Genomic DNA, 15556 nt, shown 5'->3' with positions numbered 1-15556 from the left:
AACAGATGAAATGAGGGACTTAGATATATATATATAAAAAATCTATTCTAGAGTAAATCTTATGAACTGATGAAAAAAATGATTAATCCCTACCAGATGGGTTCAAAAGTCACCAGATATTTGCAAGACCAAGATTTTTACACATCCTGTGAAGTGTCAGTGTTGCTCTAGGGGACTTGCACACTTTTGCTTCACTATGATCAAGGACTGAGTCCATCAAAAGATTAAAGTCTCCTCCCAATATTATGTCATGAGGGGTGCCAGCAGCTTGCAACATCCCATCAAGATCTATAAAAAAACCCCTGATCATCAGTGTTAGGTGCGTAAATATTAGCCAAAATCAACCTTTGCCCCTGAATTTGTCCTAAAACAACAATAACTCTTCCTAATTTATCTTTAATATGTTTGAGACATTTGAATTGTAGATGCTTATTTATCATTGTAATGACTCCCCTGCTCTTACTTGAACCAGCACTAAAGAAAACATGTCCACCCCATATCTTACCAAATTTTTCAGCTTCCTGCGGGGAAAGATGTGTTTCTTGAAGAAACACAATAACATATTTCTTACATTTAAGAAAATAAATAACCTTCCTTCTTTTTATAGGGTGCCCCAACCCATTCACATTCCATGTGGAGAGAGACAACTTATTCATATTAACATTTGACATATTGATATAATAAAAAAAAATTATGTGTGTCAAAAACAAGATTACACAGACCACATTCCCCATTAATGCAACAATCGAACCCCAAACTTCCCCCCGAACAAAACAAACAGAAAAAAGAAAAACGTGCGCATTAACAGTGGGCACGACAGCGCCAACCGCCGTCAATCCCTCAAAATTCAAAGAGTCCATGAGAACCCCCGCGACAACTTTGCCATCAGATTATTCAAGTCCGGTGTTTCTGCACAAATTTTGTGAGGCAAAATTGCATAACAGAAAATACTTTGTAAAACAGACCCCAGCCAACATGCAGAATAACAGAAAAAACATGTAGATTCATTCACAGAACTGTCTCGAAGGTGTGTTCCTCCACAAAACAAACTCCAGCTGATATAAAGCTGTTCAGTTTCCTCGGACAGACAAAGAATTGTTCAGTGAGCCGGCTGTTATGAGTGCAGCAGATGACATAATCATTCTACTGTCTCTTAAAAATACTCCACAAAAACTCCAGCCAAAAGGAGGCATAAGCACAAAGAACGAACAGATTTATCCACAACTGTCCCGAAGTAGTGTAATTCCACAAAACAAGCTCCAGCTGCTAGGCGGAACCATCACGAAAAACAAAACCGGCATCCCGGTTCCTCGGATGATCAAGAGCCAAACTAACTCGGAGGCCACGCAAAAAAATAAAAAAATAAAAATAAAAAATACACCATAACTTACTCAGCCCATCAACTTTATAAAAGACGTCCTTTATGTGAGCATGTAGATATTTTGCGGTCATCCATATTGTCCATTCTCGATCTGGCCGGGAACTTCAGTGTAAAAAAGATCATCCGTCAATGCAAAAGTTTCTTGGAGTCATACCATAAAACAAACTCCAGCCACCAGGCGGAGCCAATGCAAAAAGAAACCAGAATGGCACCCAGCTTTCTCAGATAATAGAGTTCCTCAACTGCGAGGCAGTCCACTAATATAAGAAACATCAAATGGCTTACTCCAATGTATTTATGAAGGAGAGTGCCTGTTTTGGACATGTAAACACTTTACGACCATTCTTCGTTTCTATTCTCAGTTTGGCCGGGAACATCAGTGCAAAAGCTATCTTCTGTTGGTGTAAGAGTTTCTTGCATTCCCTGAACCAATCGCGTTTCTCTCTTGTCGAATTCGCAAAGTCCGGGAACAAGAAAATATTGTGATTCTTCCAAGAAAGCTTTCCTTTGCTCCTCGCCTGGCGCAACACAAGATCTTTATCGGATGATTTCAGAAATTTGGCCAGAATCGATCGGGGCCTGTCTCCCTCAGCAGAACTGCGAGCCAGGACTCTGTAAGCTCGCTCGATTTCCAGTTTATGGCCTGTTATGTCGAGCAGACTCGGGAAGAGCTCATCCATGAATTTCACTATATCTCTGCCCTCTTCATGCTCAGGAATTCCAACAATTCGTATGTTATTCCTTCGGCTCATATTTCCGAAATATTCCAGTTTTTCCGAAATTAATTCCAAATCTGTTTTGGACAGGGTGGATAATTCCCTTTCCGTTGACTCAAGATAATCGATCCGTCTTTCAACTTCTGTCACTCTTGTAAACAACACCGTAATCGATCCACGTATTACAGCGAGATCCTCCAAGTCAGCAACAACCTTCGTCAGCATTACCGAGATCTTGGACAGTTGATGCTGAATTTCTTCTATCGACGTGCCGTCCAAATTGAGTCCCCGGCTCGCAGGGCCGCCAGTGGCCTCAGCTTGAACACGTAAATGTCTTTTAATGTCTCCAGAGTCTGAGGATTTTGACTTCTTTGCCATGTTTACCTCAAAGAGCAAGTATGTAACTGGGTGTATTGAATCTCACCGGATTATAACATGAAAATAATTAAAAAACTAGCAAAGTTTGCAGAGCTCGTGTCTCACACGTCTGCTTCTCGCATGGCGTCACGTGAACTCGAGTGTTATGGAACTTAACCCCATTGAGCTTTTGTGGGATCAGCTAGACTGTAAGATGCGTGAGAAGTGCCCGACAAGACAGCCACATCTATGGGAAGTGCTACAGGAAGCGTGGAGTATCTGGACAAACTGACAGCTAGAATGTCAAGGATCTGCAAAGCTGTCATTGTTGCACATGGAGGATTTTTTGATGAGAACTCTTTGAAGTAGTTTAAGAAGTTCTGAAAAAAAAAATTCAAATTGTAATAGTAATTTTTCATGTTATTAATGTCCTGACTATACATTGTGATCAGTTGAATGCCACTTTGGTGAATAAAAGTACCAATTTCTTTCCATAAGAGTGAAATCTGTACATTATTCCAAACTTTTGGCCGCCAGTGTGTGTGTGTGTGTGTGTGTGTGTGTGTATATATATATATATATATATATATATATATATATATATATATATATATATATATAAATTAGAAATAGAACTACTGTTACATGCAAAAAAAAAGTTTTTTTTTTTTTTATATGATGGGCACTTCTTGAATACATAGCCACATAACAGAAATTTTGCACACTTCACAAGACACTTGGGGTGGCTCGTCTTACCCACATGCTCATTTAACCTCACTTTTCCCTACAGTGTAAAGTTTTGGATAATTCTTTCCATTAATCTTGCTTCACTGTGATATGCCTTAAAATCCTTTGTAGTGAGGAGGATCTGAATGTTCATGATCAATACTCATGTTGTCCTCAGAGGCCATGGCTTGAACTTGTCCATGTAATTATCTCCCATTCACACACTATCACATGACAACAAGGCAAAGAGTCATTAGCCAGTTGGTGTTTTGCTAGGTGTGTCCTCACCCCTCATCTCTCTCTGCCCTACATACAACAGTCTCCCTGCTATTGTTTAGAGTCAGGATATATCAGATTCCTGCCTTTGTAGGTTTCTATCATAAGTCATATTGAAACAGGGATGTCTGGAGTGAAACATATTTTCTCACAATGTCAAACGTCTGATGACTTTCTAACATTACTCTCTTCCTACAATCAAGTTATCACCTGTTGTGAAAGGTGTGATTACATTATGCACATATGTTGTAAAGTGACAGATTTTAAACAAACAAGGTATTGTTCTCTAGCTGACAGCTCTCACTGTTACTACTAATATTAAATATGCACATGCTTTGGTCAAACTGCTTAATGCAATTTGAGAAAATTATATTTGTTCTTTTGGCTGACAAAGTGTGATTTTTCTGGGGGCTTTCTTAGTGCCTCTCTCTTTTTGCTTCATATTTGAGTTATCTGTGGAAGAATTGCTTAGAAACTATTCTCCTCAAAAAAAAAAAAAAAATTACTATTGTCAGCAGAAGAATCAAGGCATTCCACGTATAAATGGCTATAACTTCATTGTCAATATACATGACAGTTTGAATATTTAAATATTTTAAAAGTGACCCTTTTAAAGGGCATTCATTGTAAAAAACCAACACTCTCAGAAAAACAAATGCATGAAAATGTGCCTTTAGGGGTAAAACAGCTCGTCACTGAGCAGGGGCAGTACCATCAACAGGTACAGTGGGTGCACATTTGAGGGTACTGCCCATTAAAAACCTGATGTACCCATAAAGGTAAAATTTTTTGCAAAATGTTCAAAACAAAAAGCATTAGATTAATGAGATTGGTTAAAAGTTTGCTTCAAAATAGAAAAAGCATTTTTTTCAGAGTGGTTCACTTTTGAATTAAACATTCAGGTTATAATGTCATAGAGTGAGAACGCTTGATTTAAAAAAATGTGTTACATAGCATGTGCTCCACATTTCAATATTCATATATATGTTGCATGCCTTTGTTGTTCTAGAGTTTATACTACAGTCACAATCAGATAAATGTTAACTACAACTGCATTTTAACTGGGGCTCTCCTATGGTTTATATGTGTGTAAAACCAGCAGCTGCTGTCTTTAATTTATCATCAGGGTGTACCTCTTAGCATAGCATGTTACCTAAGAAATTTCAAATCATATCCTACAGGTTCCAGTCACAGCAAGAGCCCTTTTGCATAGCCAGGCCTACATGAATTTGTGCCCACCCCTTTAAAGTTTTTTTTAATTATTATTATTATCAAAAATCTGTCCTGAAAATGGAAATAAGTAAATAAATAAATAAAAATATATGATGATCTATATGTTGCCTGCAAAAATAAATACATTTGAATGTCCATCAATGGAGAGACGTATTGATGGCAAAATGGTGTATTTATGGCATCTATTAGCAGTAGCTAACTGCCTAACTGCCAGAAACAGCCTAAACTTAACCTTCTCAAACGATAACAAAATAAAGGATTGTTAAATAGCATCATTGTGAAAAAGGCACATGCATATATAATGGAGCATACATAACTCACTTGTGAAAAAGGCCCAGCAGAGGTTGTACTTCCTTCGCCAGCTGAGGAAGTTCAACCTGCCACAGGCGCTGCTGGTACAGTTTAACTCAGCAGTCATTGAGTCTGTCCTCTGCACTTCAGTAACTGTCTGGTTTGGTGCAGCTACGAAATCAGACATCAGAAGACTATAAAGGACAGTTCATACTGCTGAGAGGATTATTGGTTGCCCCCTGCCCTGCCTTCAAGAACTATACACTTCCAAAGTGAGGAAAAAGGGCTGGAAAAATCACTCTGGACCCCACTCACCCTGCCCACTACCTTTTTGAACAGTTACCTTCTGGATGGCACTACAGAGCACTGAGCACCAGAACTGTCAGGCACAAGAACAGTTTTTTCCCTGAGGCTATCCATCTTATGAACAGTTAAAACAGTCCCATTGAGCAATAATGATGTGCAATACACAGCTTAGTCTTTTTATATTTATCCAACATACCATACCTCTTCTGCCATACATTCCCTTGCATTTGTATATAACAGATTTGTATTTGTATATTGTACATATATATATATATATATATATATATATATATATATATATATATATATATATATATATATATATATATATATATTGTCTTATTGTGTATTTCTATATATACTTATATTTTCTATTCACTTTTTATTTTTATTCTATTTTTTATTATTATCTCTGTCTTTTTGCTGTATTGTTTGTGCATGGGAAGGTTCTGTCAACAAATTCCTTGTATGTGTAAGCATATTTGGCAATTGTGATGAGGAGGAGGGCGGGGCCGGGCCGTGAGTGCGCACGGCAGGCCCCCAGTAGGGCTAATCAGCCGAGGAGAGGGATAAAGCCGAGCCGGATGCATCAGTCCTGGGTTTCGGCACCAATGTAACAGGTAAAGGATGGGCAAGTAGGAGGTGGGAACCAGCTGCACAGTCAAAATAATGTTTAATGAAACCTTAAAAAGACTTAAACACACACAGCAGCTGCGTGTGGCGTTCTCTCCCGAACTGCCACAAAGGGCTTGGCTTTATCCCTCTCCTCCGCTGATTAGCCTGAATGGGGGCTGACCATGCGCACTCACGGCCCGGCCCTGTCCTCCTCGTCACAGTAATAAAGCTGATTCTGATCACATGGTGGCAAAACCGCTCTATTGTAGCATCAGACACACCCATAGACATGTATGGAGTCAATAAAATGCCGTATATATTTGCAAAAAAAAAAAAGTATTGCAAAAGACAAAACTGTGTTTAATTGCAAAAACCAATGTACAGGTGCATCTCAATAAATTAGAATGTCGTGGAAAAGTTCATTTCAGTAATTCAACTCAAATTGTGAAACTCGTGTATTAAATAAATTCAGTGCACACAGACTGAAGTAGTTTAAGTCTTTGGTTCTTTTAATTGTGATGATTTTGGCTCACATTTAACAAAAACCCACCAATTCACTATATCAAAAAATTAGAATATGGTGACATGCCAATTAGCTAATCAACTCAAAACACCTGCAAAGGTTTCCGGAGCCTTCAAAATGGTCTCTCAGTTTGGTTCATTAGGCTACACAATCATGGGAAAGACTGCTGATCTGACAGTTGTCCAGAAGACAATCATTGACACCCTTCACAAGGAGGGTAAGCCACAAACATTCATTGCCAAAGAAGCTGGCTGTTCACAGAGTGCTGTATCCAAGCATGTTAACAGAAAGTTGAGTGGAAGGAAAAAGTGTGGAAGAAAAAGATGCACAACCAACCGAGAGAACCGAAGCCTTATGAGGATTGTCAAGCAAAATCGATTCAATAATTTGGGTGAACTTCACAAGGAATGGACTGAGGCTGGGGTCAAGGCATCAAGAGCCACCACACACAGACATGTCAAGGAATTTGGCTACAGTTGTCGTATTCCTCTTGTTAAGCCACTCCTGAACCACAGACAACGTCAGAGGCGTCTTACCTTGGCTAAGGAGAAGAAGAACTGGACTGTTGCCCAGTGGTCCAAAGTCCTCTTTTCAGATGAGAGCAAGTTTTGTATTTCATTTGGAAACCAAGGTCCTAGAGTCTGGAGGAAGGGTGGAGAAGCTCATAGCCCAAGTTGCTTGAGGTCCAGTGTTAAGTTTCCACAGTTTGTGATGATTTGGGGTGCAATGTCATCTGCTGGTGTGGGGCCATTGTGTTTTTTGAAAACCAAAGTCACTGCACCCGTTTACCAAGAAATTTTGGAGCACTCCATGCTTCCTTCTGCTGACCAGCTTTTTAAAGATGCTGATTTCATTTTCCAGCAGGATTTGGCACCTGCCCACACTGCCAAAAGCACCAAAAGTTGGTTAAATGACCATGGTGTTGGTGTGCTTGACTGGCCAGCAAACTCACCAGACCTGAACCCCATAGAGAATCTATGGGGTATTGTCAAGAGGAAAATGAGAAACAAGAGACCAAAAAAATGCAGATGAGCTGAAGGCCGTTGTCAAAGAAACCTGGGCTTCCATACCACCTCAGCAGTGCCACAAACTGATCACCTCCATGCCACGCCGAATTGAGGCAGTAATTAAAGCAAAAGGAGCCCCTACCAAGTATTGAGTACATATACAGTAAATGAACATACTTTCCAGAAGGCCAACAATTCACTAAAAATGTTTTTTTTATTGGTCTTATGATGTATTCTAATTTGTTGAGATAGTGAATTGGTGGGTTTTTGTTAAATGTGAGCCAAAGTCATCACAATTAAAAGAACCAAAGACTTAAACTACTTCAGTCTGTGTGCACTGAATTTATTTAATACACGAGTTTCACAATTTGAGTTGAATTACTGAAATAAATGAACTTTTCCACGACATTCTAATTTATTGAGATGCACCTGTATGTTGTAAACGAAACCCAAGAATTTAGATACTTTTATTTATTTATTTTTTTAATCAAAAAAAGGTCAAGGAGCATGCCTAGTTTACATGCACCATGATGCCCACTAACTTCAAAACAACCGGATGTGATCAGCAGAAAAATGTCACTGTGATTTAAGGTTTGTGTCATTTTCTAAAAAACTCATTTTTAGTGTGAAAGTCCTGGTTACAGTGCTTTTGTGCTTCATGTAGCTTTTTAGCTAATATCATTGGCCTTTGTCATTTGATGTACAGTCTGCTATTTTCACCTTAACTAGGTTTTTAAAAACTCCTATTTACATATTGGGAAGTATGTGTTCATCAAAGCCATGATTACAGTTCTTACTGTTACCTGTCTGATTAAAACATATGATTTAGTGTAAGAAGCTGTTACTTTATGTGCAACATAACACAACATGACAATCTTTGTCTTATTTTTAAATTTTATTAATTAAAACAAGGCATTAATGCAGAAGAACAGCAGTATAAGTTTACAGCATTATTTCGTTTTCTTTAGCACTTTTTTATTTTTATTTATTTTTTATTTTTGTGGCAGACCAATCCAATGTTACTCATGAGGAATACTTATGTATATTAACCCTGTAAACAATGTATATTCCAGTTATTTACTGAGGAAGTATTTGGCTGTTAGGTACAAGAAGACCAAAGAATTTAGAATATACTGAAGAAATGGTGCATCCTGCTCCTAATCACAAGATGATGAAAACAGTTGTGGGGCTTTTGTGCTACTGGTGAGGCAATACAATGCTTCATGGCCACAATCTTGTTTCTTTGTGTAATATTTTAAAGATATTTAAGGAGTGGACTTTACATATAAATGTAATTCTTTTTATTTGACCAGAATGCTCTTGCGCTGACTAGAGGCATCAGTCCCAGACAACTGACACGACCACACACAAAATGCCAGAGCTTCAGCTGTCATGCTGTGTACCGGTGTGTGTAGAGTGTACCCAAATTTGTTGTCTTTTGTAGTAACATGCATAACAATTTATAATATTTTACAAGATACTGAATGTTTTTAATAATTTATAAATAATACTTTAGCAAACAGGCTTGCTTTTGAGTCATTTTTTGTGTTGTTTAAAAACTTAACTAACCTCAAATGCCTTGGTAAAACACAGAATAACAGATTTATGATTTTAAAGGGATTAGTTCAACAACAACAAAAATTCTGTCATTTACTCACCCTCACGTAAATATATGACACTCTTCTGTGGAACCCAAAAGATGTTAGGCAGAACGTTAAGGACTGGCAGCCTCAGTCACCATTTACTTTTACTACATGGGAAAAACAGCGAGGCCAATATTCACAATTTCTCATGTTCCATGGAAGAAAGTCATACATGTGGGTGAGTAAACAATGACAGAACTGACATTTTTGAGTGCACTAATCCTTTAATTTAGCCAAAAGGAGACAGTGTTGCTAATTTTGTCAAGTTGTATTACACTTTCATTTGAAGACCTAGAAATATTACTAAAATGTCTGACAACCACCACAGAGAAGAATTACTGATCTTATGTTACACATGTACATCAAACGACAAAGGCCAGTGATATTAGCTAAAAAGCTACATGTAGCACAAAAGCACTGTAACCAGGACTTTCACCCTAAAAATGAGCTTTTTTTTCAGCTTTTAACATTAAGTGATATTATTCTTGGCTAGAAATGAGAGAAAATGACACAAACCTTAAATCACAGTGACATTTTTCTGCTGATTGCATCCGCTTGTTTTGAAGTTAGCGGGCATCATGGTGCATGTAAACTAGGAACGCTCCTTAACCTCGCGAATAAGCCATGCCCCATGTCAAAACAGTGCCACATAGTGAAGCGCAAAAAGAAATGAAGCGCAAAGGGAAAGAGGTACCGCGGACATTAAAAGGAGCATCACAAAGAAAAAATACTTTCCGCAAAGTGAAACTCAAAGAAAAAGAAGTGTTGCAAAAATAATTGATGCCAAAAGTCTGTTGCAGATTAAAAAAAGGATCTCAATTCTTGGGTTTCGTTTACAACATACATTGTTTTTTTTGTTTTTTTTTTTGCAGTTAAACAGCTTTGTCTTCTGCAATACTTTATTTCTTTGCAAATATATAAGGCATCATATTGTCTCCATTGACATGCCGACTGCAACACACCCGCTTTGGTGCATAATCGTTGTCTACATATTCTTTTCTTTACTTCTTTATTTGAATCTGTTCCAGGACACCTAATTCTGTTTTCTCACTTCCCACTGTACTTCAGTTCCTTTTATTTCTTTGTTTCTTAATCTTCATGCATAATTAGTTGTTCTGATCTGTGTGATCGTAGCTGAGGAAGCGTTTTTGAATCTAAACACACCCATTGAGTTGCACCCACTTTAAATCCAACAATGAATCACTGTAACACTTGCGTCATGTTCTAATCTAGCAGATTGATCTCTAGATGTGGCACACTGTAAAAAATGTCAGTAATTTTAACGGTAAAAGACTGTAAAAATGCTACAGAAATAAAACGTTAATTGATTAACGAATATCAACAGTAAAATATACAGTAAAAATTTTAATATATTTTAAAAGACAATACAGTAGTTTTTACAATAAAATGTAAAAAGCAGATGTAAAAAGTAAGATTTTCCTGTATAATTAGTGGTAAAAATGTACATTATGTTTAATAAGAGAGACCATTTACTTTTTACAGTAAATTATTGTTAAAATTACAGTAAAATATATAATAGGGCGTTCCCACAATTCCCTGCATGACCCATCATATTTCATTATATTTTATGGGAATAGTTATGTTTCTTATTTTTAATATCAGTTATGTACATTGGGATGTTCTGTGTTATATTTGATGTAGTTTAGTTAATTTATGCATTATTTTAATTTCACATGTGTTACCCTGATGGTGTTTAGTGTTTGTGTGAGTGACACTGAGCACTGTCTCTACATGTTTTATTGGTCATTGCTCCTGGAAGAGTCATTAATGGTGAACTTCATGTCATCATGTGCTCTTCTGTCATTTTTACAGTGATTAACAATACCTTATAAAGTAAAAAGCTGATTTTAGTTTCAGAAGGTTAATATCAAGTTTATGATGTTTTTTTGTTTTTTTTTTTTACTGTAAATTTAACAGAATTTATTTTATACAGTGCCATCGTGGTCATGTAAATGACAACAGTTTTAAACTGTAAAATGTATTTATTAATTATTCTGGCAACCACAGCTGCCAGTTGTTGTTGTTGTTTTTTTTTTTTTAAACAACAGGATTTTTTATTTTATTTTACAGTGTAGCCTAAAACTGAAAAAGAGCATTTTGTCTGTTTTTCCTTTTTAATTAAAAAAAAAAAATGTTTTTTTTATCATCCTCCCACTCAATCAGGGCAAAATTTGCCTTCCTTATCCTGCACACATTAATTTGCACACAGGAGCGAGATACTTGTGCAGATAGTAATCATTAGAAACAGTGAACAAACTGATTCGATGATGTTCAGGATTGAGAATGTTGTAAAACCAAACACTGTCAGGATATATGCATAGGCAAGTTCAATGACAATTCAAATAATCTTTTTACGAGCACTACAGAAAAGAATGGAGAATAAAAGCAAATTTTCCTACGTATCGGTTTTCATTATCGTTTTGCCTCTTGTGAAAAAAGGTTTTGCATATGACCTGGCATCACTTCTGTAACAGCTATTTTTTTAAGTCTGTAGTTTTGACTGCACCCAACAGCTAAGCATATTGATTGTATAAGAGGCAATAAAATGTGCTCACCCAAAAGATGCTGGCTCATGTTTTGGCGAAGAGTGAAACTGAACTATGCCCAGACAAGCTTAAACATGTGCACTCCTCCGGAACTGGACCACTGATCGCTTGACGAGCGCCAATGCTGTAGCACGTGTCGAGTGTTGTTAAACTCACCGCTGAGTTTTGCTCAGCGTTCGCTCGGATGTTTACCACGATTTTATCGAGATAATTTGGAAGGTCAGATAAACCTGATTGGCGGGCCGCATTAAATCACTGACTTACCTTAAATAAAGACATTACATCGTACCGGAAGACTCTGAGAAGTGGTGGTATGCAAGAAAAATTGCCGGTACTCTGTAGTAGAGTAAATTATAGAAGTACAGGTACTTCATACCGCTGCGTACCGACCCACTTCGCACAGGCAGTGGTGGCTCAGCAGTTAAGGCTCTGGGTTCCTGACCAGAAGGTCAGGGGTTCAAGCCCCAGCACTGTGAAGATGCCACTGTTGGGCCCTTGAGCAAGGCCCTTGACCCTATCTGCTCCAGGGGTGCCATATCATGGCTGACCCTGCACTCTGACCCCAGCATAGCTGGGATATGTGAAAAAAAAGAATTTCACTGTGTATATATATATATATGTATAATGTGTGACCAAAATAAAGGCTTCTATTCTATATAAAAGGGTAACACTATGCAATAAGAATCCATTTGTAAACATTAGTTAATATATCATTAGTTACATGAACTAATAATGAACAATATTTTTAAACAGTGTTTCATAATATAGGTTAATGTGAACAAATACAACTTTGATTTTAAAAATAGATGAGTAAAAATCAAGATTAACAAATGCTGTCAACGTTTTGTTCATTGTTATTCATGTAAACAAATGTGATTAATTAATGTTAACAAAAAGAACCTTATTTTAAAGTGTTCCCTATTAAAGTACATCCAGTTCAATACATTTTACATAGTCAAGCACTAATGGAATCAGCTTGGGGTTTTGCCAGATCATTTTGTTCACCAATCAGTTTAAGTGTAGATATCTTTTCAGTTATCTAGTTCATCTTATCACTTTACGCTGTGAAAGAAATGTCCCAAAGCCCAAGATGAGACAATTAAAATATCTGGTAAAGCAGCATTCTGAAGTGTAACCCTCCTTGTACATGGATGTGCTAAAAAGTATATTCATACAGAGATCGAAGCTAAACGATCCTCTGTGGTCTGACAAATGTAATACTATTTAAAAATCATCTTTTTATTATTCACAGATTGTTAATGAGTAATCATAACAATATGAGGAATGGCATTTAGTTAGCAGTGAGCTCGGATATTGAATAATGCATTATTGATTATTAGCGTAGCTTAGGCCATCACAACTTGCACACCATTTCATACATTCTGGTGTGATCTACATACATGAGCGGTTAAATACTATGAGCAACTTTACGAGTTCCATTTATTTCAAAGATAAATACAGTACAATAAAAATTCAAATCCAAAGGGATTTTGCTGTGATTCATTATACAACAGTATAATTTTCTGATTGGACAGGCAGTGTTCCAAGAGTGCTGATATTTAGTATAGCTGATTCCAATATGATCACACAACACTGTTTGTACAATATGTGTTTGTGGTGTTCCAGACAAGCAGCCAGTTGTTGCTCTGCGACAATGCTTGGTCCTGCTATGGCTTCGTTTGAAACCATTTTTGTTAGCGGAGCAAAAACAGACAAAATGACTGGCCACATAAAATGTAAGTTCTTGATGTTTCTTGCTTATAGAACTATTGTATAACTGTATTGTATAAAACAGATATCAGTCTATCAGATGATCTGGGGCAGTTTACAATGGGATAAACTTGAATGATTCTCCTAAATATGTGGAAAAATCATCTTTTTATTATTCACAGATTGTTAATGAGTAATCATAACAATAAGAGGAATGGCATTTAGTTAGCAGTGAGCTCGGATATTGAATAATGCATTATCCTTAATATCAAAGTATTCTCAGAAAGCTCATGTAGATTTAAATACTTTGAGTTTTCTTCTAAGGTGCATAAAATTTGGTTCTCAAAATGTTGCAGATTGTCTGTAAACACTCAAAGTTACATAATCCTTAATATTTTAGCAGTCATTCACTGATTCACTAGCCTGTGATGTGAATCTACTATGTTGACATTTGACCAGATATGTCCTACACAGTCATTTTCTTTTTAGATTGTTTTTAGATACATGTAAAGGCTATGATAAGAATGCTTGCGATTGTGCACAGGTCTAGGGATGCTTCAGTTTCACTTTAAACTGCATAAAAATGTTGATGGTCGAGTTTCACTGGAATTGTTTTTCCACAGAAGGGCAAGGGTGAATACCCACTTGTTCCATGGACAGAGAATCGTTCTCTCCCCTCCCCCATCCCAGGCAGGTATTTAAAGCTTTTCTGAGATGACATTGTCTCGGCCAAGCAGTTGCTTTTGTGTCTTGCCACCCAAATCCCAGTCCACTTTTGAGGCTTCCATCAGGACCATGTCTCTCCCCTCTAGAGCCCTCAGTGTTTATGGAGGAGCTGGTGGCCAAGGAACCCGTATCTCCTCCTTCACTGACCTGTCAGCTGACAAGAAGACCACAATGCAGAGTTTGAATAATCGTCTGGCCTCCTACCTTTTGAAGGTGCACTCGCTGGAGGAGACCAATGCTGAGCTGGAGAAGAAGATCTTGGAGTGGTATGAGGGTCGCACTGATGTCACGTTTGACCATACTAACTTTCTGGCCACCATCAAGGACCTGAGGGGAAAGGTGAGTAGAATGATGAAAGATGAAACATCTGGACTCTGCATTCAAACGTTCCAGCAAAACCCAGCATAGTAATTCATGCTGGCTTAGGCTGGTCTTTCCAATAGGGATTACATTAGTGTAGTTCTCTTAACTGTGAAATTGGAAAACACTTTGTCAATAGATGTGACTGTTGGGACATGCTGGGTCTGATATTACATGACATGTGATAACTGTGGATATAATGAGAAGACAGAACATTAAATGACAAATATTGCTCATGTTGGGACACAGATGAAGTTTTGATATAGAACTTAACATATTAACAAAGTGTTCCACATTCTTTGGCTGTGCTGAATTCCACACACACACACACACACACACACACACACACACACGTTGGTGCAACTATCATTATGAGGACTCTCCATAGACATAATGATTTTTATACTGTACGAACTATAGATTCTATCTCCTAACCCTAACCCTCACAAAAAACTTTCTGCATTTTTACATTTTCAATAAAACAGTTTAATATGTTTTTTAGGCGATTTTAATTATGGGGACACTAGAAATGTCCTCATAAACCACATTTATAGCATAATACCCTTGTAATTACCAGTTTGTAACCTAACAAAAGTCTTCGTAAACCACTTAAACCTACCCACCCACCCACACACACACACACACACACTCATGTTGGTGCAGCTATCATTATGATGACTCTCCATGGACATAATTATTTTTATACTGTATGAACTATAGATGCTATCCCCTAACCCTACCCCTAAACCTAACCCTCACAAAAAACTGTCTACATTTTTACATTTTCAATAAAACATCATTTAGTATGTTTTTTAAGCAATTTTAATTATGGGGACACTAGAAATGTCCTCATAAAGCACATTTATAGCATAATACCCTTGTAATTACCAGTTTGTAACCTAAAAAAAAAGTCCTTGTAAACCACTTAAACCTGCACACACACACACACACACACACACACACACACACACACAGTTCCAAAAATAGTGCACATGCTGTTTGTTGTTTATAGGCTAATTAGTTTTATTTTTCTCTTTTGGAATTTGGAATTCTGGGGGACATTTTCTGTCACTATGTAACCTACTAAAAAAAAAAAAAAAAAAAAAAAAGACTGAATTC

General features: G+C 37.2%; 1 protein-coding gene across 3 annotated transcripts in view; it reads right to left on the bottom strand.

Moving 5' to 3' along the window:
- Nucleotides 1–14410, bottom strand: part of LOC127428369 (keratin, type I cytoskeletal 13-like) — a 41229-nt gene extending 26819 nt beyond the window's left edge. For 2 of the 3 annotated variants that reach the window (XM_051676710.1, XM_051676711.1), the window contains exon 1: nucleotides 14282–14392. In XM_051676710.1, the coding sequence (XP_051532670.1) occupies nucleotides 14282–14377 (96 nt within the window). In that variant the 5' untranslated portion in view covers nucleotides 14378–14392. Of the gene's footprint in view, nucleotides 1–14281 lie in introns of all 3 variants that reach the window. The other variant, XM_051676712.1, reaches the window with a different exon arrangement.
- Between the last annotated feature and the right edge of the window lie 1146 nt (nucleotides 14411–15556).

Source organism: Myxocyprinus asiaticus, chromosome 37 (assembly GCF_019703515.2).
Source record: "Myxocyprinus asiaticus isolate MX2 ecotype Aquarium Trade chromosome 37, UBuf_Myxa_2, whole genome shotgun sequence".
NCBI lineage: Eukaryota > Metazoa > Chordata > Actinopteri > Cypriniformes > Catostomidae > Myxocyprinus > Myxocyprinus asiaticus.
The sequence above is the reverse complement of the archived record's forward strand: the minus strand, read 5'-3'. Positions and strand labels throughout refer to the sequence as shown.